Consider the following 23,481-nt stretch of genomic DNA (forward strand, 5'->3'; position numbering starts at 1 on the left):
TTTGACTAACCCTAGACTGCGAGAGCTAGTGGCGTCATTATTTGAGACTGTGGTACGTCTCCTGTAGAGCTTACAGTAATTAGACTAGCAGTAAAAAGATTAAATCTATTCTTGATCTTTAACTCTAAATTGGAAGCTTCAGACTGCTTCAAGTTATACAAATCCTCTAAGGACATTGAATTGTCCTTACTAGCCAAAGCTTACTAAGTTAACCAAGACATTAACTTGTCTTTGTTACCCTCTTATCTTACTTATCTAAAAACCCTATTCTACTAACCCAAGTAGCTAGTCCTTAAGCTACTAACTAAACCTTCTTACAGCCCATCTTCTAAGATTCCTTAAAAGTCCCTTGTAACAGGCAAGTGAGGCTTTAGAGTACTTAAGCAGATTAGTAGGTGGTCTTTGAATTAGTCCCCCACGAACACCAGGATAGCTTGGTTGAAAGGCTAACCCAGTGAACCCTGGAAAGAAAAGATTGGGAAAACCAAATCTAAGTATTCCATACTATACCCTTCTTGCTTTTAGTTTAGAACAGAACAAACTCCATTCTCTTTTATTAAAAAGTAACCTTCTAGGATTTCTCCTAGAATCTTCCTTATACCAAACCTCATTTTTATTTTACTTACTTTTCTTATCCTAACCTTTTCTTTACGACAACGCGCCCGGCTGACCGCTTGCAAAACCCTTCATAGCCGCACAAATTTCTTCGTGAATTGCCTTCTTCCAGTCGAATGGTTCTGCCGTCGCGGCAGGAGCTTCATTCAGTGATGTGAGGGGTGCGAACGTGTTGGTGGTGGGAACTATTGGGGTTTCCGCGGCTCGTACTTGTTGAGCTTGTTGCCGATTAGGGCAATTTCGTGATATGTGATCCTGTTGACCACATTGGAAACAAAGACCCTGGCGTCGCACTTGATCTAAATCCATTGGTTGCCCTCTGCCGCCGAATGTGACACCGGTTCTGTCGCGCCGTGTTTGAACTGGCGCGGTGGAAGTTGCTGGTGCGGATGCATTTGTTCGCGGTGGGTTTTGTGCCTGCTGCTGCCTTGGTTGAAACTGTCCCTGTCATTGGGACTGAGGGTTTCTTCGACGATACTGTTGCTGATTTAGGTCGATGCGCGCGACCCGTTGCTTGTAGAGTGCATATGTGGCGGGGAGTTCTTCCGACGAATTGTACAGAAGTCGAATGATGTCGGCCCGGAGCGCTTTTTCTAGAAGTGACTTGAGTTCCTGGAAGTGCGCTTCGAAGTCGTGAATATTCGCCTGGAAGGCGCACAACTCAAACTTCGAGAAGAACTCTTGCGCCGATAGCGCTCCCATCTGCATTGCTTGCAAACGGTCGTAGGCTTCGGCCTGCTCATCGATTAGGAAATGTCTATCCAGATCCGTCCATAGTTCCGTTGTGGTCTGGATCACCGTGTTTTCATCGGTGTCGTATTTCTTCATGTATGTGGCGACGTATTCGCCAGCATGACCTTCTTTAATGTAGGACAAGATCATTAAGACCCTGTCGAATTGCTCAGGCAGTCACTTCCTTTGCGTTACTACATAGAGCTTCATCTGTGTCTTCCAAGCGATATACTTGGACTTCGTGCCATCGAAGGCATCGGGCTTCATCGCACTTCCATTTATGAGCGCGGCATTGTCTTGGTTCTCGGCCATCGCGCCGGGATCAGATGGGGATGAAGGTGGAGTGGGAGAATGGCGAGAAGGTGGGTTCGAAGCGTCAGAATCTTCTACTGCTTCTTCCACGGGGTTTGGTGGGCCCTCTGGTGGTGCTTCGGATTCTCCGAGGGCGATCGAGTGGAGATGGTCAGTGACTGATTCGAGAGTGTCTCGTTTGGTTCTGGGTTCTGAACCGGATGCTCTGGGTTGTAGAGCTGCGATAGATTCTGCGGGTGCTCCTGTAGTAACTCTCTGTACTATTTCTCCGCGTAGTCCTTCCCTACACCGGGGACAACGATTGCTATTATCCGGAGAATGTGGGCAGGGCTGTTGCGCGCAGTACCGTAAGTTGTCACCTCGTAGGTAGATAGATCTTCCCTCTAGCTCTCGGTGTGTATGTCCTCTACAATTGCAGGAAGGCGTGGTCATAGGGTATCGGGTCCGTGAAGCTTATCTTGCAGCAACTCTGGGACCAATCGTGTTGGAACGACCGGATCAGAGGTAGAATTTGCCAAGATAGGGAATTGGTCGGTGTATATATGGAACTTCGAATTTTACAGTTCTACGATATAGTTCAAAGCCCCAAGAGAGCAATTATGTCTCTCTCGGTCCGACACCCGGGGTAGGGATCGCCAATACGAAGCTTTGTCTCTTTTCCGACGCCCAGCCTCAGCCGGTTGCCACGTTGTACTCAGGATAACCGTGTGCACTGCGCAACACGTTTAGCGCCAGCTATGGTAGGCCGGGGCACGAATCCAATACAAACACGACCTGGTCGAGCTCCAACGGAGCAAGGGATTACCAGGGATCGGATAGGGAAGTGGTTATGTGCAAGTGCATGGAAAAGGGTTCCTGGGGTCTTGATGCGGTAGAATTGATAGGGTTAGGATTGGGGTGAGATTTTGGTTGGGTAAAATGAGATGGATTGTCATGTGGATATAGGTGATGGTTGGTGTGAGAGTGACGAGGATCGTCGTAGGGCAGTTGGTGGAGACTCGAGCTAATGTCAGCAACCTACAATCCAACTGGACTGGGCTACGACGAAGCTGAGGAGACAGACGAGAGGAAAATAGGTGAGGAAAGACCAGCTCGAGTCTGGCTTGTTATTGAGCAGTACGAGCTCCTTTTATACATGTCAGACTGAATACCTAGAATATCCTACGAATATACGGAGGTGTATAGAAAGTAAAAGAATACTATGGAACCCGGGAGAACCATCCAGGATATGTAATATTCATGACAAGCTCGCTCTTCGGCATTTGTGCGAGGCAGAGGAAGGTCACCAGCTCCATCAACAACATAGAGAGGTTTCGGGGTGCGCACGACTGTGGCTGTAGGTGCAGAGCCTGAGGTCATTGGCGTGTCTCCTGAAAATTATGTTAAGCATGTTCCCCATCACACAATGAACAATGCAACTTACCTGTCGCAGCTACAGTGGGAGCGAGAGGATCAGATGTATGGACAGTTTTCGCGCGAGCGCCGCTTCACGTCTCTGGATATTCATCAGTTCGTCTTCTTTTTAGGGCTGCAGTCGTGGCGGTTCCCCTTCCCAGACAACCGTGCTTGGAGGTGAAGCATGAAATGCATCGTCTATCGTCCTTATGGAAGACGCATGTCTCTTTAGACGAGCAGTTTGCACACTGCAAACAAATAACAACAATTCTCAGTCAGCTCTGACTCAGTAGTGCCATGGACAAGAACTTCAGGCACAACTCACTCTGTCGAAGCCACTGGCGACAGTGTCGTCAGGGCGCCGCTGAGCAAATGCTAACAATCGTTGATTCCAAGTCGTGTCCCGTACTTTAGGGCAACCTGGCAAAGACGGTGTTTTACTGAACGTGGAGTTTGCAGTATGATTGTTGGCGAGTTTGTCTTCAAGTTCACCCTCCTCTTCAAATTCGCCCTCCTCTTCAAGTTCATCCTCCTCTTCAAGTTCATCCTCCCCTTTGTAGTTGTACTCACCTTCCTCACCCTCATCTTCATCTTCATCTTCTTCCTCACCCTCATCTTCATCTTCATCTTCTTCCTCATCCTCATCCTCGTACCTGGCCTTGCCCTTGCCCTTATCCTTGCCAGAGACACTACACTCTTGCACCTCCTCACCTTCACCTAGCGCCTGAGATATTTCATCTTCTATGGCATCGAGATCTAGCAGATTAATATTGTCTGCGGCAAGTGACCAAGTCTGGACTCCTCACTGGAAAATGCGTGTAGTTTGTTTGTTATGAAAGGATCGAGGAAACTAGAGTTGGCAGAGATCTTGCAATGATGAAATAGATCTTGTCCCACACCTTGAAGTATCGCCTCGTCAAGTTCGCCGGTCTCACTTCGGATGGTGTTCTGCGGCATGATGAGTATTGGAACTATTCGTGCCAGAACAATTGCTCACTACCAATTCTATTGGGCTCTTGAGAACCTTGGCCTGCACATGGTGCTGGTTGGGTGGTACCTGATGATCCTGCTGGTGTTGGTGAGTCTGGGACCTTGCCTGAGCTAGGTGATATTCTCGATTCTCGAGCTCCTCGTCTTTGGTCACTGGGAAGGTGTCATGAATATTACACATTCCGGATGGTTCTCCCGGGTTCTATAGTATTCTTTCTCTTTCTATACACCTCTGTATATTCATAGGATATTCTGGATATTCAGTCTGACATGTATATAAGGAGCTCGTACTGCTCAATAACAAGCCAGACTCAAGCTGGTCTTTCCTCACTCACATTCCTCTTGTCTGTCTCCTCAGCTTTGTTGTAGCTCAGTCCAGTTGGATTGTTAGTTGCTGACATTAGCTCGAGTCTCCACCAACTGCCCTACGACGATTCTCGTCACTCCCACACCAACCATCACCCATCTCCACACGACGATCCACCCTATATGCACATCCGACTCTCACCCTAAATCCTAACCCTATCAAACTCTACTGCATCAAGATCCGGACCCCTGGAACCCTTCTCCGTGCATTTGCACAACTTTTACCATACCACATTCCCAAAGTCACCTCTGTAATCACTAGCCCTTAGGCGGCTAGACAGAGCTCCGTCCAATTAGAATCGTACACTGCCCTACCATAGGCGGTGTTAAACACTTTGCGTAGCGCAAGCGGATATTCCTGAGTACGACGTGGCAACCGGTTGCAACCGGGCGTCGGAAAAGTGGTAGCAGTTAGATCGACGATCTCTTTGAGGGCGTCGAACTGAAGAGACACAATTGCTCTTTGGACTGCTACAGTATCTCTAGAACTGTATTACAATTAGCGTTTCGGTTCTTATTTGGAAATTTCCATCTTTGGCAAATTCTACCCCTGATCTGGTCATTACAACATGATTAGTCCCAGGGTTTGCTGCAACCAGCCCCACGGACCTGACACCCTATGACCACACCTTCCTGTGATTGTAGAGGACATACACATCGAGAACTAGAAGGGAGATCCATCTACATATGCGGCGATAATGTACGGTACTGTGCGCAACAACCGTGCCCACACTCTCCGGATAATAGCAGTCGTTGTCTCTGGTGCAGAGAAGGACTATGTGGAGAACTGCTACAAAGAGTTCCCACAGGAGCACCCTCAGAATCTCTCGCAGTCCCGCAACCCATAGCGTCCGGTTCAGAACCCAGAACCAGACGAGACACTCTCGAATCGGTCACTGACCATCTCCGCTCAATCGCCCTCGGAGAATCTGAAGCACCACCAGAGGGCCCACCAAACCCCGTGGAAGAAGCAGTAGAAGATTCTGAATCCTCGAATCCACCTTCTCGTCATTCTCCCACTCCACCCTCGTCTCCCTCTGATCCCGGCGCAATGGCCGAGAACCAAGACAGTGCCGCACTCCTCAATGGAAGCGCGATGAAGCCAGACACCTTTGACGGCACAAAATCCAAGTACATTGCTTGGAAAACCCAAATGAAACTCTATGTAGTTACGCAGAGGAAGCGGCTACCAGAGCAGTTCGACAGAGTCCTTATGATTTTGTCTTACATGAAAGGTGGACACGCGGGCAAATATGTCGCTACGTTCATGAAGAAGTACGACGCGGACAAAAATTCCGTGATACAGACCACAAAAGCACTGTGGGAAGACCTGGACAAGCACTTCTTAATTGATGAACAAGCCGAAGCATACGATCGGCTCCAGGCAATGCAGATGGGGACGTTATCAGCACAAGAGTTTTTCTCGAAGTTCGAGTTATGCGTCTTTCAGGCAAATATACACGATTTTGAAGCACATTTCCAGGAGCTCAAGTCGCTTCTAGAAAAAGCACTCCGGGCCGACATCATTTGGCTTCTGTATAATTCTTCGGAGGAACTGCCGACCACATACGCGCTCTATAAGCTACGGGTCGCACGCATTGACCTAAATCAGCAGCAGTACCGTTGGCGAAACCCACAGTCCCAGCGACAAGGACAATTTCAGCCTCGGCAGCAGCAGGCACAAAGTGCGCCACAAGCACAGGCTAACGTAGCTGTGCCAACCGCAAGCGCCCCGGTCCAGACACGTTGCGATGGGACAGGCATCACATTTGGTGGCAGAGGCCAGCCGATGGAGCTAGACCAGGCACGACGCTTGGGCCTTTGCTTCCGATGCGGAGAAAAGGGCCATCTTTTGCACAATTGCCCTAATTGGCAACAAGCCCAACAAGTACGGGCCGCGGAAACCCCGGCAGTTCCCACTACCAATACATTCACACAACTCGCATCACTCAATGAAGCTCCTGCCGCGACGGCAGAACCATTTGACTGAAAGACAGCAATTTGCGAAGAAATTCGCGCGGCCATGAAGGGTTTTGCAAGCGGTCAGCCGGGTGCGTAGCCGAGTTGACTGAAGAGAATTTCATAAACTATCTGTGTTCTTGGTTTGGGGTCCCCATGTACATACAAAAGAAAGGGGCGTCCGCAGAGCAGCGCGGAGAGGTTCAACCCTCTTGCTTAATTCCCCCAAATAAAAAATTATTACCTACACCAGAACATCAGACCGAACCTACGCAGTGGCAGCGCCACACACCTTGGACAGCGGCTTGGATCCGCCAATGGATAATCAACAAAGAAGCTGCAGCGCTTAGATTGTTGACTGAATGGGTACACTCAAAGAAGAGTGCTGATGCCTCCGAAGCCTGTATGAACCAAATCAGGCAAATGAAAGAAGAAGAAGCTATAGACTTCTTGAATGAATTACGAAAGCAGCCTCGGTTTATCCAGGGAAGGAAGGGGACACAGATGGACGTCCCCATGATCATCACCATCCTCGACACGCAGCAGCGCTTATCAGTCAAAGCACTATTAGACACAGGATGTACTGGATCTTCTATTGATGTGCAGTTTGTCTGCGATAACAACATCGCTACAAAGAAACTGCCATCACCAATCCCTGTCTATAATGCAGACGGCATGCATAACGCCGGCGGTGCTATCACCGACTTTGTTGAATTAAGGGTAGAAATTCAGGACCATGTAGAACGACTCCCGTTCGCAGTTACCAATCTAGGGAAGACTCCAATTTTCCTTGGATATGAGTGGTTGCAGATTCATAATCCATCCATTGATTGGCAGGAGCAAGTCATTCAGTTTGATCGGTGCCCAATTACCTGCAAATATGCTGCCCGATTAATTGATATTGATGCTGATCAGGAAGAGCCCAGCGATCCGGAGGCTCACCTAGAAGAAGGGAATAGAATCTTTATTCTAGACCATGAAACATACTCCGCTACGGGAGCAGCATGCATTCGCACCACAGCCACTGATCTAGCAATCAAAGAAAGTCTGAAACACAAAGCAAAGACCTTTGAAAATACCATCCCGAGTCACTATCACAATTACTCCAACGTATTTAGCAAATAAGACTTTGATTCTTCACCGCAAAGACGACCATGGGACCATGCAATCGAACTCACACCGGGCGCACAATCGATCAGTTGCAAAGTTTACCCTATCTCCATAAATGAACAAAAAGAACTTGATAAGTTCACAGAAAAGAACCTCCGAACCAGGAGAATCCAACCATCGAAATCCCCATGGGCTTCTCCATTCTTCTTTGTCAAGAAAAAAGATGGACGACTCCGACCCGTACAAGATTATTGGAAGCTAAATGAGCTAACGATTAAAAACTGCTACCCACTTCCTTTGATACAGGAATTAGTAGACAAGTTAAAGCAGGCGCTGTACTTTACAAAACTAGACGTCCGATGGGGATATAACAACATCCGCATCAAAGAAGGAGACGAAGAGAAGGCGGCGTTCCTAACGAATCGAGAATTATTCGAGCCACTTGTTATGTTCTTTGGTCTTACCAATTCTCCGGCTACATTCCAAACCATAATGAACGATATATTCCAAGATCTCATCAGTCAAGGACACGTGGTAGTCTATCTAGACGACATCATGATCTTCACTCAAGACTTGAAAAGAACACCGGCAGATCACGCGGCAAGTCCTTCAGATCTTAAGGGAACACAAACTTTATCTGAAACCGGAAAAGTGCGAGTTCGAGAAGGCAGAGATAGAATATCTCGGAATGATAGTAGGAAAAGGAGTTGTTTGCATGGACCCAGTCAAGGTAGAAGGAGTTGTCAACTGGCCACGGCCTGAGTGCAAACGAGACATTCAAGCATTCCTTGGATTTACCAACTTCTACCAAAGGTTCATCCGAGATTATGGCAAAATAGCAAAACCGCTCAGTTCGCTAACAGGCAACGCTACTTTTGAGTGGACCGTCAAACAAGAAGTAGCCTTCACAAGCCTGAAGAACGCTCTCTGCGCAGCGCCAGTGCTAGCTATACCCAATGACAACAACCCATACCGAGTAGAGTGCAACGCCTCGGACTTTGCTATAGGAGCAGAATTAGCCCAGAAACAAGATGGCAAATGGAAGCCTGTTGCTTACCTGTCTAAAGCCATGACAGCTGCCGAAAGAAATTACAAGATTTACGACAAGGAACTTCTCGCGATCATGACTAGTCTTGATGAGTGGCGTCAGTACCTCATGGGCGCCATACATCTGTTTGAAATATGGACGGATCACAAGAATCTAGAATACTTCCAGAAGCTGCAGAAGCTTAACCGGCGACAGGCCCAATGGGTAACCGAGTTAGCGGAATATCAATACTCGCTGCATCACAAGCCCGGTAAATCTAATGGCAAAGCAGACGGACTATCTCGCCAAAAGAGGCACAATGCAGGAAAGAAAGACAATTCAGATATTGTATTACTGAAACCAGAACATTTTCGTGCCCTGATTTGTAGTACCGTATTTAGTTTAGAAGGAATCGACCAGGACTGGGTCGCAGAAATTAGAGAATACAAAAAGAACCGAGATTCGCTAGTTATCGTAGCTTTACAGAACAAGGACAAAGACTGGAACGAAGATAGTACCGGACTTGTAACATGGAAGAACCGTATCTACGTACCGATAAATAGAAAATTCTATGAGCAGATCATTGCTCATCACCATGATACCCCATTGGCTGGACACCCTGGTCAATACAAAATGCATGAAATGGTCACGCGCAACTACTGGTGACCCCGAATTCGAGAAGGTATCAGGAAGTACGTGGCCGGATGCGAGAAATGCCAGAAGACCAAGATCCATACGACATGACCTACCGGACTTCTATTTCCAAACGAAATTCCCTCACGACCCTGGGAAGTAATCTTTGTGGACAAGATAGGCGTATTACCAGACTCCTTCGGGTACAATGCGATCCTCGTAATCGTCTGCATGTACTCTAAGCAGATAATCATGATACCAAGTACCATTGAACTCAATGCCGAAGGGTGGGCAAAGGCACTCCGAGATAACGTAGTCGCACATCACGGATTACCTCGAAAGATCATCAGTGATAGAGGAACTGAATTCAAGAATCAGTTCATCTCCAAGTTGTACTGATCCCTCAGAATTGAAGCCAATCCCTCAACTGCGTATCACCCCCAGACAGATGAACAAATGGAACGCATCAATCGCAAGATAGAACAATATCTCCGATTATTTATCAACTACCGACAAGCAGACTGGACCGAATGGTTGCCACTCGCAGCCTTTTCATACAACAATAAAGTCCACTCGTCCACCAGGTATACTCTGTTCTTTGTCAATAAAGGGTATCACCCTTACGAAGGAACCCAACCGGTGCGAGAAGGACTGAGCGAAAACGTCCAACAGTTTGTTGATAGAATGGATCAAGTACGTGAAGACACTAGCGCTTCTATCAATCTAGCACAGGAAACAATGAAGCGCTTCTACAACAGAAAGAGAAAGAGCGGACCAGAGTACAAAGTGGGGGATAAAGTTTGGCTAGAAGGAATAAACATCTGAACAGATAGACTAATGAAAAAGCTCGACGACAAGCGATATGGACCTTTCAAGGTTAAACGCAAAGTCGGTGCTTCCGCCTATGAGTTGGAACTCCCACGTCAATGGAAACAACACCCTGTTTTCACTGAAAGCCTACTTAGTCCCTTCAAAGAACCCACGTATCCATCACAACGACGAGAACTGATAGTCCCTGACCTCGTAAATGGCGAGGAAGAATGGGAAGTCGAAGACATTCTTGACTCTCGTCGTGATTGAAACGGAAACCTGGAGTATCAGGTGCTCTGGAAAAACAGCCCCCACGGCGATCGCCGCTCCTGGGAATCACAGGCGAACTTGACCAATTGTCAAGAACTCCTTCAGGAATTCCATGCTAGATGACCTGACAAACCTGCGCCCATGACAATTCGAATCCCCCCTCTATTAACACGACCCATTCACATACTCACGCGTGATACCACTCTTTTGGTACAATGGATGGGTGGGATTCTCCCGAAGCAGGGATCTGAGGAATCTGCCGGGTTTGATCTTTACTCGGCTGAAAGCGTCAAAATATCGGCACGGGATCGTAAGGTTGTCGGCGCCGGCATAGCGATGCGCGCCTCTCACGAAACCTATGCACGAATTGCGCCACAAAGTGGGTTAGCAGTCAAAGGGATAGATGTCGGGGCTGGAGTCGTCGACCGAGATTACACCGGAGAAGTGCACGTAGTATTGATCAATTCCACCAATCAATCCTTCCAGGTACACGCTGGCGATCAGATCACACAAGTCATTTTGGAACGTATTGTGTCATGCGATATCGAGGAGGTGTCGAGTTTAACAGAAACTCAATGAGGGACAGGAGGCTTTGGATCAACTGGTAAATAATCGTGAGGACACGATTCTAGATGGGGGGGTAATGTCATGAATATTACACATTCCAGATGGTTCTCCTGGGTTCTATAGTATTCTTTCTCTTTTTATACACCTCTGTATATTCGTAGGATATTCTAGATATTCAGTCTGACATGTATATAAGGAGCTCGTACTGCTCAATAACAAGCCAGACTCAAGCTGGTCTTTCCTCACTCACATTCCTCTTGTCTGTCTCCTCAGCTTTATTGTAGCTCAGTCCAGTTAGATTGTTAGTTGCTGACAGAAGGGGTGTTCCTCTTCCTCTTGTGTACCCTGTGCAAACGTGCACCTGTGCTTCTCGCATTCTTCTTTATCTCGGTGTGCCGCTAAGGCAGCCCTGGCGAATGAGAAAGGAGGAGATATTCCAGGTTTCACAGTACGCGATGTTGACATGGTGAGGAGAGGTTGCGGCGCAGAAATCTAACCCCGGAACTCTCTAGCTAGGGACCTCGCTTAAGCAAGCGCAGGGTTCAACCTGTCAACGCATCAGCTGTAGCAATACCGAACTGTTCCAATTGTAACCAGGACCTATGGTGGGGGACGGGATTTTATGACAAGTGTCCAAGTCCAGCCATTAAAAGTGCCCAAGTCCAGCCATTACAAGTGCCCAAGTCCAGCCCTCCGACCACCAAGGTTTGCTTGTCACAACACTTTAGGCCTTTAGAGGTCAGTTTCTCATGCAATAGTAGGATACTGGACTGGACTAGGTGGCTACAAAATCCACGGGACAGGTTCTTGAAGTTCTGGATTTTGAGCCATGGTTTGGCCGTTTCCGACTCGATCGCGCTTCGGGTTTGGTTTTACCCAGGGTTAGGTCAAGTGGCACAACAGTGGATCTCTACCCTTGTTTTTAGTATCATTGCAGGGCAGAGAGAAGTATCTTGAGTGTATGTAGAGAGCTGATAGATGCTCTTTAGAGCACGGTGCAGATTTAGCTGTTTTTCTACGGTTAGGTCTGTCGTGCGTTGAAATATGGATTAACTAGGTCACTCCGGGGCAAAAGTGCAGTTTGATGTGAAGCTCCGTCTTCCGCCCTCCACCATATGCCTTATTGTGCACGTGCTCCGACGCGGGGCCAGCTCACTGAGGTCCTCACCCGCCGAGAACGCAAAAGTATCGGCAAGATGTACGAGGTTTCACATCGTGACTTCTGGTGCGCGCGAAGGCTTCTAAAAGGCTCACTAATCATCTAGCCGGTCGCTCTCAAGAGTACAGAGAGTGGTTGTAGACAAGATGATGGCATTCATTCTAGTCAGGCTTCAACTATATAAGACCTGCACCCAAAATGGTTGTGTCACTAAGAAAGTGGTGGAGACTCCGAGTCTCACTCACGAAAACTACAACCCATTGCAATATGTCATGTAGACAGTAACAGTCACACAGACGACCCTTTGGCACCATCTGCACACCGCACCTCCTGCCGCTTGCGGCAGGCATCAAAGATCTTCACGTTTGGGTCGGAAATTCTGTCGGTGAAGGCGGTGAGTTCCTTGAGCGAGTATGCTGCGAGGTCCATATCATGGTCTGCTTCCAACGGGGCATCTTCGAGAACAGCAGCACGAGATAAGAGGCAGCTGGCGATTTCCATGAGCGACTGCGTGCGAGCGGCAGTCGCCAGCTTGAGGTGGCTTATCTGCGCACTTCGCGTTCGACCCTGTAGAGGGTCTCCTGCATCGAGTTGTGCAGCGCGCTAAAATACGGAGGTCTGGCATGTTGTGTAGGCTGGCGAGAGTCGTTAGCAAAAACAGACAGTCCGAGAAGGACACTGCCCTCACCTCCTGGGGGGTATGCGTGTCTACTGGGGCTTCGTCAACCGGTCGCGGGACACGAGTGTGCGTTGTAGTCTTTGGCTTGCGCGCAAGGAAGCGGGCGCCCTCGGCGAGCTTGTCGCCGCAGTCACTGGGCCCGACATGATCTTCTTTGTCCTCTTCAGGGCGGTTGTTGGCCAGCTTCTGAGCGGCCTCAGATGTTATGTTCGATAGGCGTGCCTCAGGAAGCTTGGGTTTAGATTGCGTAGAGAGAACCCGACAGGTGTAGCACCAGCGGCCCGGGGGCTCTCTAGATGGCCAGCAACCATCCTCTAACACCGTGCATTGACGACACCCACCGACAAGAGGCTTCTCGTTGGTGGAAGGCGGAGGCAGCATGGGCACCGGAGCAGGAAGCGCGGCATCTGATTGGGCGAGCATGGTGTTGTCAGGCTCAGCACTGTGCTCGTTGTCTGAGTCAACAGAGGGCCGTTTGCGTTTGCGTCCTCGACTGCTGGCAAACTCCGCCATAAAGACCGCTTGAGAGATAACCTCAGGCCTAGAGGCCTTGGGTGCTTCCTTATTCGCCGCAATCCTCTTGTTGTGAAGAGCTGGCCGGGAGTTGCTGGCCTGCGGACTTGCGAGACCCAGACAAATATTGTGGTCCTAACTCAGGAAGCGCGGGGCGCGCGTGAGGCGGCGACGGGACCAGGTCAAAGTGTGGGGCCGAGGCCGTCAACTCTAGTGATGGCAAACTATTTCAACCTGGGCCTGCAGTTCTTTGCTCGTGCACTCATGCCTCATCGTACTGGTCATTTGTCGACGCGAAGATAACTCACCAGGGTTCTCGCTCTCCAAAAACTCGAACGCATCAGCAACGATGGCCGCCTAACGCGTCCTTCACCAACGCCAACGCTCCGACGAGCTCCAACGAAACTCGCCCCGAGCGTGGACAAATTGGTTCGCATTTACTCCTGAAGGATGAGATCACCTAGCGTCACGCGGACCACAAGGCCTTATCAGTGGGTGGACCAAAGACCCTTGGGAATTGGGGAGCCAGGTGCGCACCCATGACCATCGTGTGTCGGCCTGACATACAAAATATGCTTACAGAAGTATGTGCTCTCGTTGCCGCACCCAAGCTACGTCTGCCTCGTCGACATGTCCCTCAGCGACCAAAGGCTGTTGGTTGCAAACCGTGGCGAGATCGCAGTGCGCATCCTGCGAACAGCTAAGAAGCTCGGCATCCCAACAATCGCAATATACACCCAGACCGACTCCACGTCGCCGCACGTGTCGCTTGCAGACGAAGCGATCCCCTTACGCGCAGACGACACAAACCCACTCTCTAACTCGCGCGGGTATCTCGACGTTAACACCATCGTTGATGTATGCAAGGCGCATAATGTCACGCTCGTTCACCCAGGCTATGGCTTCCTCTCTGAGAACGCAGAACTAGCGTCGGGTTTGGAGCAGAACGGCATAACATGGCTGGGTCCAAGCCCGACAACCATCCGAGCTATGGGCCTGAAGCACGAAGCGCGAGCTATTGCCACACGCGCAGGTGTCCCTGTCATCCCCGGGTCCGGCGGACTTGTTATGGACGCGGACGCGGCTGTTCAAGCTGCCACTCAGATAGGTTTCCCGATAATGCTAAAGTCGACCGCAGGAGGCGGTGGGATGGGCTTGGTTGTCTGCCAGGACGAGCGCGACGTATACAAGACGTTTGTGGCTACGCAGGAGCGCGCGAAGGTGTGTGCCTAGTCCTCGCCTTGATTTCTGTCTGTTAACAAGCGACCTAGTCCTTGTTCCATGATAGCGGCATATTACTCGAGAGATACATCGAGCAAGGTCGTCACATCGAAGTGCAGGCACGTTCTAGGCTTCTCTTCTGTGTCCAACTGCTCACCTTGAACTCCAGATATTCGGTAACGGGCTTGGACATGTCGTTCACATGGGCGAACGAGAATGCAGCGTCCAGCGGCGGTACCAGAAAGTCATTGAGGAGACTCCGAGCCCGTTTCTCGCGGAACATCCAGGTGTGCGCGAAACCCTATACATGCGATCCCTGAAAAGCTAACGAGACTCAAGGCTTGCGCGAGAAGATGTGCGAAGCTGCCGTCCGTTTGTGTCGTGAGATCGGCTACAATTCGGCAGGTACGTGACTAGCTCTCGGGCTGGGGCCACCGCACTAACGAGCCCCTAGGGACCGTTGAGTTCATAGCTGATGATGCAACGGGCGATTTCTTCTTTCTCGAAATGAATACGCGCATACAGGCATGTTTTCTCCTTCTCTCGTACCATATACTCTCTGATCGTCTCTCAGGTCGAGCATACCGTCACCGAGGCCGCTCATTCAGGGCTTGACATCGTTGAGCTCATGATCCTCCAAGGTGTCGCGCAGCGTATTACTGCCGAAACGACGCAAGCACCTGCCCTCCTCGACCAGCAATCATACATGACGTCGAATGTATACGCAGTCGAAGCGCGAGTGTACTGTGAGAACCCAGCTGCGAATTTCAAACCGTCCCCGGGTTTGCTCCAGCACGTCGTGTTCCCTGAGCGCGACTGGCTACGAGTTGATACCTGGGTCACCACGGGCACAACCATTACGCCGTTTTTTGATCCCTTGGTCGCCAAGATGATTGTATCCGGAGCCAGTCGGCAACAGGCAATTGATAGACTTCATGAGGTGTTATCAGAGACGAGAGTGTATGGCCCACCCAACAATATCGCGTACCTTCGGGCGATCTGTAAATCGGAGACGTTCCAGGCGGGGAAGACAACGACTAAATTCTTGGACACGTTCGAGTTTATACCGAGGTACGTTACTGAGCTGATAGCCAGCCCATTACTAAATATCTTTCTACCAGAGTTGTCGACGTTCTAAGCGGCGGCCTCGAGACAACAGTTCAAGATTTTCCCGGCCGACTACTTGGTCGGGGGCTTCCACGTAGCGGACCGATGGATTCGCTCGCGTACCGAGCGGCGAATATTCTAGTGGGCAACGCGCCCGGTATGGAGGCTCTCGAGATTACACTCGTCGGATGCAGGCTACTCTTCCACGTGCCCGCGGTCGTTGCCGTCACTGGCGCAGATGTCAAGGTCACCATCGATGGGCAGCGCGTACAGATGTGGGGGCGCCTGAATGTGCCCGGCGGCGCTAAGCTCGGTATCGGTACGATTGGGGAAGGGGGTTTCAGGGCGTACCTCGCGGTGAAGGGCGGCTTCCTGGAGGTACCTGCGTATCTGGGCTCGAAGGCGACGAGCATGGGACTGGGCGGATATCAAGTATGTCGGAACATCTTGCTTTTACGCATGCCTATTGACAGGTATGTGTAGGGCAGGGCCTTAACTGCCGGGGACCAGCTCGCGCTCGGCGACTGCTCGTTTCTTGTCGGCGACGTCCCGGCCTCGCTCCCACAGTCTCTCCGCCCACCGTACCCGTCCCACTGGGCTTTACACGTCCTCGCGGGTCCGCACTGCGACGAGGACTTCATCACACGTCCGGGCATTGATGCGTTCTTTGCAGCGCCCTGGAAGGTCAGCCCGTCAAGCAATCGGATGGGCGTGCGCCTGGAGGGCCCGCGGATCGACTGGGCGCGCGCGAGCGGCGGCGAGGGTGGGTCGCATCCGAGTAACATCCACGACAACGGGTACGCGCTCGGCACAGTGAACGTAAATGGCGACACGCCTGTAATATTGACCAACGAGGGCCCGGATATGGGCGGGTACCTGTGCGTTTGTACGGTTGCTACGGCCGAGTTGTCAGTGTGCATATCTCTCTTTGTGTATCTGTGCTGACGGTCCAATCAACCAGTTGGAAGCTTGGCCAGCTTCGCCCGGGTGACACGGTACAGTTCGTCCGTGTCTCGTTTGAGCAGGCAATGGCACTGTCGGCGATGACAGTCGAGTATCTCGACCAGATCTCGCTCCCGGCATCCATGATGACGGACGCGCCTGCACCACTGTTCTCTACCGTGTTCAAGGATACACCTGAAGATCCCAAGTTACACGTTGTACTCCCACACGGGGAGCGACCGCGCGCTGTATTCCGCCAGGTGTGTGCAACAACGGTGATTAACGAGTGTAATAACGATTCCGCAGGCGGGCGATTCGGCGATTCTGCTCGAATACGGCGAGCTATTGCTTGACTTTCATGTACGTGCACGAGTGCATGCATTTGAGCGGGAGCTAGCTGCGCGCGAGATATCGGCTGTGTGGTCTATGGCACCTTGCATCCGTTCTACAATGGTCTGTATCGTGGATACATTCGCGACAAGACGCTGAGCTCACCATGTCTTAACAGATCCATTTCGACCCAACAGTCATATCCCAGTCCGACCTCTTGGTCGTGCTCATAGACGTCGAGGCGTCACTGCCAGACAGCATGGCCAGCACGTCTTTTCCCGGGCGCAAGATCATCTTCCCAATCGTGCTCAACGACCGCTGGAACCACGAAGCGCTCGAGCGGTACATGCGCTCGATCCGCGACAAGGCGGTCTACCTCCCCAGCAACGTCGAGTATCTGGCGCGGAACAACGGCCTGGAAGGCGGGGCACAAGAAGCGTTGAGGTTACTGGTGGACACTGACTGGGTGCGTATTCCATCCTCTTTGACGATCTGGTAGCTCCTGACTGCTCGAGGCCGGTAGCTCGTGTTTGGAGTAGGATTCTATCTAGCATGCCCCTTCCTCGTACCGGTGCGTCCTCTGCCCATCCTCTGGGGGTAAACCCTCATTCCTTGTGCAACTCAGATTGACCCTCGCTGTCGTCTCGTCGGTCAGAAGATGAACCCGTCACGGACGTATACGCCGCGAGTATGTATTTCTTCACGCCTCCCATGACCTCTCCAACCTCGGCTTTCAGGGCGCCATCGGGATTGCCGGCCTTGTCGCTGCGATATACCCAATTGAGTCACCAGGCGGATACCAACTGTACGGCCGGACGCTGCCTCCTTGGCAGACGTGGGGTCGCGGCGATGGGTTTAGCGCCAAGCAGCCGTGGCTACTGCAGCCTTTTGACCAGGTAAGCTCGCGTTTGTCTTTCGAGACCGTGGCTGACCAGCTGCGTAAAGGTCAGGTTCAAGGTCGTTTCGGAAGACGAATACCTGCAGGTGCGTTTTTCAAAATTGTTGTCATCGAGCGCTTGCTGAATATTCTCGAAGATGGAGCAACGCTTTGACTCGGGACAGCATACATTCGAGGTGAGCGACGACACTGCAGCTGTGCAACGTGTAATTCGATTGACCAGGTACAGATCGAATCAGTGACGTTTTCGATGGCGGAGTACGACGCATTCGTTAACTCCATCCAGGAAAAGATCGCGTTGTTCAAGCGAGGGCAGGCCGAGGGCGTTGCGCGTGAAGAAGCCAAGTATGTCGCCCTCTTGCCTGCCTCGCGTTAAATGAGAGCTCATGGCTGGCGCTTTTTCTACTAGGGAAGCACACCTGCTACAGCAGTGGCAGCAACGCAAACGGGAAGAGCAGTCCGTACGGGAGGCCGCAGATGTTACGCAGTCGAATGGTGAGATCTTCTTCGCATTGTACACCGTTGCGACTGACCTGTCCGGCAGGTGGCAGCGTAGGTGACTCAACTGTCAAGTCCTCTCTTTCTGCATCCGTCTGGAAGGTGAACTGTGCGCCTGGGTATGTCGTTCAGTCTGCTGAAGACGTCCTTGTCGTGCTCGAGGCGATGAAGACGGAAGTGAACATCGAAGCTGGTGAGGAGAACGTCGGGCGAACGGTCCGCAGTCTGGGGAAGGATGTCCAACCAGGTGCGCTTGTACAGGCGGGCGACGTTCTCGTGACACTGGGTTAGAATTCGCAAATACACGTGTTTCCTGCGTTATCTAGGAGCCTGGAATATGTGTCCCATTCACATCAGCCGAACCGAATGGAGCCGAGCATGACCCGGCAGGACATTGCCGGTCCCTGGCTGCTCCCCAACATCGCCTGGCGGCGCCACCAAGCCCATCTACTCCACTTCGTGGGTGCTTACAGGTCCCCGCTGTGATGTCTATCATAAGACTTTATCAGTGAATATGCACTTATAGGCTGCAGTCCACATGCGCTAAGCATTTTACATGCTTCGCGGAGGAGCCCGCTATCTGGCCGGCCCTTTGCGGGCCAAGCAGGCGGTAGATATGGCTCACGTCGATGACAGAGTGAGAAGCCAAGCTGACAGCTGCGCATGGATTGTTCGAATTATGCATTAATGCCCGTGTTATCAACGAAATCAATTGAGACAAGGCATATATGTCATTCGTACAACTAGACCGAGCGATCCGAAGAGACCTATACCAACTACATGGAACCTAGCTAAGGAAAAAGAAGCAACATTGCGCTTTGGAAGCGTAGAAATTACAGCGTGGTTATGAACTGATGCATTAGATATCGACTAAGGAAGGCGCCATAAACGAAGAAAAGTTATATTTCAGCGGAGTACAAGGGCGGACGCCTTTAAGAGTCGCTGCCGGACTGGACGCACTTGGCGTCAGTGGGGCAGTTCGTCTGGGCGGTGTTCTGAAGGTTGCCATCCTACAGGAGAGAGCAATTCAGTATCCTATCGAGCAACGCATACACCAGACAACGTACAAAGTCCCAAGTGCAGGCACCATCCGGGTACGCGCACTGGTAGCCGGTGAACTGGTTGATGAGCACACCTGTGTTTTGGTCGAGGTCCAACGGACACGAGCAGCCCCCGGCTGTGCTGCAGGGCGCAGAGGTTGGGCAGTTAGTTTGGAAGATGTTCTGGAGAGCGCCGGTCTAATTCAATGAGAAGGCAACATGAGCCTCAGAACATACGAAGGACGGCGGTGGCGCAAACCTTGTCGTCCCAGGTGCAGGCTCCGTTCGGGTACGCGCACTGGTAACCCGGGTAGACGTTGATCAGGACGCCGCTGCCGCCGTTCAGGTCAGTGGGGCACTCGCAGTCGCCTCCACCGCCGAAGCAGGCGAACGCGACAGTCTGGCCGGTGAGACGCTTCTGAAGGCTGGGGTTCGGCGACCGGATGGCGGGGTTGAACGCCTGGGCGACGATGGCGAGCGACGAGACGATGGCGAGAGCGTATGCAGAAGAGAACATCTCGAATAACTTGCTTGGTCGGATGGGTGGTTGAGAGAAGACTGACTTGACTTGCTGCTGCTCTAGCACTGTTGGGTTCTGAGGGTTTATATACACCTGCGTCCTCCAAGTAAGGATTGGGCTCAGAATCCCGTGCTCTGTGCACCCGCAGGCCCTAACGAAGGATCGGGTGGACCTTGGGACGGACGCGCTTGTGCAATCAGCCTGACTGGATCCCGGTTCGAACGCTTGAGAAAGACAGATGCCAAAAAGATGTCAGCAAGTGACAGGTCGGTGCCTGGAACAGGTCGATGCCGTACGATACGAGGCAGTGCGAGCCCAGTAAGGTCGACCGTCCTCCGATGAGAGTCGGTCTGGGTGACCGGACATCAAGTCCATTCTCGGGGGAGCCTCGCACGTCCCGACTCAATCAGCGTGAGAGCAATGTACAGTGCAGGGTCCAAGACTGGGTGCAGTCCGCGATCATGTTCAGGGAGAGAGCATCGCCTTAGAGGTCTCCGACTCAGCCTGCGCATCCCGTAGACGTCATTTTGGGCTCAAGTTATGCCGCGCCGGACATCTTGCGCAAGCAGCGTCATTACGTCCGTCTTCCGTGCTTCGTATTCGAAATAAATAGTCTCTTGAACGTGTGCTATGGCGGCGAAGTAGGATATAGACTACATTTTTGTGCAAAGTTACGCTGCGTGCGAAGGATCGTGAATTCCCGCTCAGGGACGATGAAACAGAGACGTACTGGTCTTTCCCTGAGATGTATCGCCACTATCAGCATGGCAGGATCGCATCAACAAGAACCGGGTTATCACCGTAAATACCGTCAAAAGGGATAACAACACCGCATGGCAGACGGAGATATGGGCGAAGTCATCACCCCGAGGGCGGCTAGCCCCGCAGCAATTGAGAGATCCTTGATGAAACACCATAGATGGGTACGTCGTGCTGCGCCTCGGCGAAGGCTAGACACAAACAAGGCAGAGCAGTCCACGAATGGTACCGAAAGCGTGCACCTGCATGCAATGCGAGGATATACGTCAATAGCTCTATTCAGCGGGTAGACCGGCACCAGTCAGGAACGGGGCATCCTCGCGGCCAGAAGAGGACAAGATTCTTTGACCGTTCCCCGCTGGGATGTACGCGCAGGCTGAGCCTGGGAAAGCCTCTTGCGCGCGTCAGGGCACGCATCTAAAAGCCGATCCCACCTGCGGCTAGCCATGGTCTAATGGTCAGGACTCGACTGTGTCTAGTCTCACCAATTGCAATTGTGACATACGTGATTTGGCGACATTGCCGACGGCGAGGTCGTTCGGTCGAGAACGCGGGCGCCAGCCTTGAGAGCGCCAAAAAAAGGTTATGTCAAAACGTGGAGACGTCTGGGTAAAACGATAACATACCTGAGTCGCGCAGATATCCTGAGGATTAAGGCGGTGACTGCATCCGGCCATAGCACAATGTGTGACACCAGTGGCAGTCGCAGATACCCGACGTCTGGACCGCTGAACACGTAACGGCGACAGAGAGCACGCAGATCTCATTTCAATGCCCCTGTTCCTGTGACCACGGAGGATACAGTGCGCGCTCCCTCCCGGACAATCGGATAATGCGGCTGGCCGCTGTGCACATGTTCGTCAATGTCGTGAACTGCGAGAAGACGGGTGTTGAATAAGCACGATGCGCCTGTCTTCCGATCAATTGCTACGTCAAGCAAGAGGGGTTTTTCCACTGGTTTTCCGCGGAAAGGTGTTCAGGCACGATGGGCTCGCAAAGGTGCCGAAATAGACAGGTACAATTGCAGTAGCTCTGTGGGGTTCAGGGCCGGGGGCTTGTGTCTGCCTGCTGAACGATCTACCCTAAGGCTTGTCTGACAGTCACAGTGGAGCCTGAAGGTGCGGAAGATTAGGTCATATAGCTGTAAGTATGCAGAGCTCACACCTGCCTAATCATTCTGTAACCACGGGATGTGCGCTACAAAAGAATGGTAGGTTCATCATACGGCAATGAACAATGACAGTTCGCCGCTCGGTGTGTTTGCTGCGCCGATGCTGTACTGAGCGGTCGTGGGGCGGTCATGAGGTGGTCATGCCGCACTACTTCGGAGCTAGCATGACTGCTTGGCGCGACGGTGGCTTGTCATGTTCGGAAGCTAGGACTGTATGAGCACGTTTATGTCGTACATAGCACGGACGGGAGGCTACGCCGGAACATCCTGTGACTAGTTCCGGATATTACTGCCCGCCGTGAAAATGAGACAAATTGCACGGGTGGCTGGGCTGTAAAGCAAATGCAGAGCCAAAGACAGTTAAGCCAGCGTACCGCTAACTGTCGCTCAGCCATCAGCTTGGTGCTCATCATTTGCTGAGAATACGCACGCTGTACTCGGAAACTTTGGTCAGTACCGGACTAATCGGAGAAGCCGATAGTACATACTAGGTAGCTTGCGACAATGTATGTCATGTCACTCCCCCTCTGCGCCATTGGCTGTCATGGAATGTAGACTGTCTGTTTCTTGAGGATAGCGTTGCGATAAGGGGGTGACTGTGCTGAATCATAAGCAGCGAGGTCCCGTGGCGCCTCAGAAAGTGCGCCTGGTCCCAGGCCGAGGCAGCGACAGACAGGATATGGACGTCGTGAGGTGTGTCGTCAAGAGCAGTGGTGGTGGTTGCTTTTCAAGAGGTAGATACTCCGACAGTGAGATAAGGACTTGGTTCTGGGCGCCCTACGCCTTCAGCGATTGCCTAAGGCAACCCTGCGATGGCGAGAATTCGCCAAATGCGGTTGCCATGGCAGGGTAACTCTAACCACAAACAAATTTAGTCAGCCTTCAGTGTGCTCACGGGAACACTAGCCATACTCGCCATATGCCCTCTATGGGGAGCAATTCCCCGGTGAGTTTGGAGTTCTGGTTGTACGGCATGTTCGAAGGGCATACTGATGCTGGGCTCGTATAGCAGTGATTCAGTTGGGAATTTAATCATGTTCGCAGATTCGTCGCATGAGAAGCATCCACTGGTTGCGGTATCTATTTGCGGCGTCCTGGTACATGACGACATGTGCGCCACGAGTGTGTCCGCAGCAGAATCTGTCTAGGTAAACACTCAGCCGGACAAGCCTTCAATTTATCGAAAGATGACTTGATCCGCAGTGTGGCCGTTGTGGTTGTTGGCAGGCGTGGTTGCAGGCCCTAAGAACCGAGGGCACGGTGAGCCGGTCTGTGGGATGCTGGGCATGAGAAGGACGCGGCGGCCGGGGATAGGCAATGAGGTGGTGGGCGGCACGGAGTTGGCTGAAGGATGGGGTCGCGTGATGCATTTCTAAGATGCGTACCCGGGGGGAAATCTATTGGTTCCTATGGGGAGATGAGTGCCAGCCAGGTACGCAAAGGCACGAAATCGACGTACTTCTCCCGCTACGATGAATTGTGTTGTCAAGGTAGTTCTACATTTACATGCTGAATCATTCAGATGTTGAGAAGTGTATGTAGGCGAACCAGCGAGCCTGTGTGGGGCAGGTAACCAGGTTAAGTCTCGACTTCAACCAAGGATCCGCGAAAGCGCCCCTGGAAGCTCGGTAAACGTCCCAACAAATGCGAGAAGAGCCGGACACCAGGATTACGCCAAAGCCCCGGAAAAAGCTGCTAATAAGCTTGTCAGTCAGTGGTAAGCTGTCCTGAGAGCGGATTCGGATTACCTGTATACCACCGCGGTCCTCGATAATTGCCGAAAGTGTGGGGATTAGACGTAGTGTAGTCTGCTTAAGCAAAGAGAGAGTCAGTATTTTGACGTTGGTTCTCTGAGAGG

The 23,481-nt window shown here is 51.6% G+C and overlaps 3 protein-coding genes across 3 annotated transcripts; 1 reads left to right on the top strand and 2 right to left on the bottom strand.

The window, feature by feature from the left end:
* Positions 1-1,062: 1,062 nt before the first annotated feature.
* PHACADRAFT_200250 (uncharacterized protein) lies at positions 1,063-4,225 on the bottom strand (the record flags this gene model as incomplete). The annotated part of the gene is made up of 5 exons (XM_007400503.1): positions 1,063-1,504; positions 1,580-1,817; positions 3,496-3,810; positions 3,861-4,002; positions 4,052-4,225. 5 exons carry the CDS (start codon positions 4,223-4,225, stop codon positions 1,063-1,065), a joined length of 1,311 nt encoding a protein of 436 aa, XP_007400565.1.
* Positions 4,226-13,385: 9,160 nt separating this feature from the next.
* Positions 13,386-18,444, top strand: PHACADRAFT_263547 (uncharacterized protein). The gene is made up of 20 exons (XM_007400504.1): positions 13,386-13,666; positions 13,720-14,358; positions 14,409-14,477; positions 14,528-14,647; positions 14,700-14,763; positions 14,813-14,883; positions 14,933-15,429; positions 15,480-15,897; positions 15,949-16,373; positions 16,427-16,667; positions 16,714-16,860; positions 16,916-17,203; positions 17,261-17,308; positions 17,363-17,425; positions 17,475-17,633; positions 17,683-17,721; positions 17,773-17,811; positions 17,865-17,980; positions 18,045-18,130; positions 18,180-18,444. Exons 2-20 carry the CDS (start codon positions 13,768-13,770, stop codon positions 18,422-18,424), a joined length of 3,726 nt encoding a protein of 1,241 aa, XP_007400566.1. The 5' UTR covers positions 13,386-13,666; positions 13,720-13,767; the 3' UTR covers positions 18,425-18,444.
* Positions 18,445-18,772: 328 nt separating this feature from the next.
* PHACADRAFT_263551 (uncharacterized protein) lies at positions 18,773-20,270 on the bottom strand. The gene is made up of 3 exons (XM_007400505.1): positions 19,433-20,270; positions 19,201-19,371; positions 18,773-19,143 (listed from the first exon to the last, which is right to left on the bottom strand). Exons 1-3 carry the CDS (start codon positions 19,688-19,690, stop codon positions 19,066-19,068), a joined length of 507 nt encoding a protein of 168 aa, XP_007400567.1. The 5' UTR covers positions 19,691-20,270; the 3' UTR covers positions 18,773-19,065.
* Between the last annotated feature and the right edge of the window lie 3,211 nt (positions 20,271-23,481).

Source organism: Phanerochaete carnosa, assembly GCF_000300595.1.
Source record: "Phanerochaete carnosa HHB-10118-sp unplaced genomic scaffold PHACAscaffold_10, whole genome shotgun sequence".
NCBI lineage: Eukaryota > Fungi > Basidiomycota > Agaricomycetes > Polyporales > Phanerochaetaceae > Phanerochaete > Phanerochaete carnosa.

What these genes read in the sequence shown, in the direction of transcription:
- PHACADRAFT_263551 (XM_007400505.1), bottom strand. Translation starts at nt 19,690, where the DNA reads ATGTTCTCTTCTGCATACGCTCTCGCCATCGTCTCGTCGCTCGCCATC. An exon ending in CCTGCACCTGGGACGACAAG is followed by an intron (nt 19,372 to 19,432) that starts GTTTGCGCCACC and finishes TCATTGAATTAG; the next exon opens with ACCGGCGCTCTCCAGAACAT. An exon ending in GTGCCTGCACTTGGGACTTT is followed by an intron (nt 19,144 to 19,200) that starts GTACGTTGTCTG and finishes TCTCTCCTGTAG; the next exon opens with GATGGCAACCTTCAGAACAC.
- PHACADRAFT_263547 (XM_007400504.1), top strand. Translation starts at nt 13,768, where the DNA reads ATGTCCCTCAGCGACCAAAGGCTGTTGGTTGCAAACCGTGGCGAGATC. An exon ending in CTTGCATCCGTTCTACAATG is followed by an intron (nt 16,861 to 16,915) that starts GTCTGTATCGTG and finishes ATGTCTTAACAG; the next exon opens with ATCCATTTCGACCCAACAGT. An exon ending in CGGGACAGCATACATTCGAG is followed by an intron (nt 17,812 to 17,864) that starts GTGAGCGACGAC and finishes GACCAGGTACAG; the next exon opens with ATCGAATCAGTGACGTTTTC.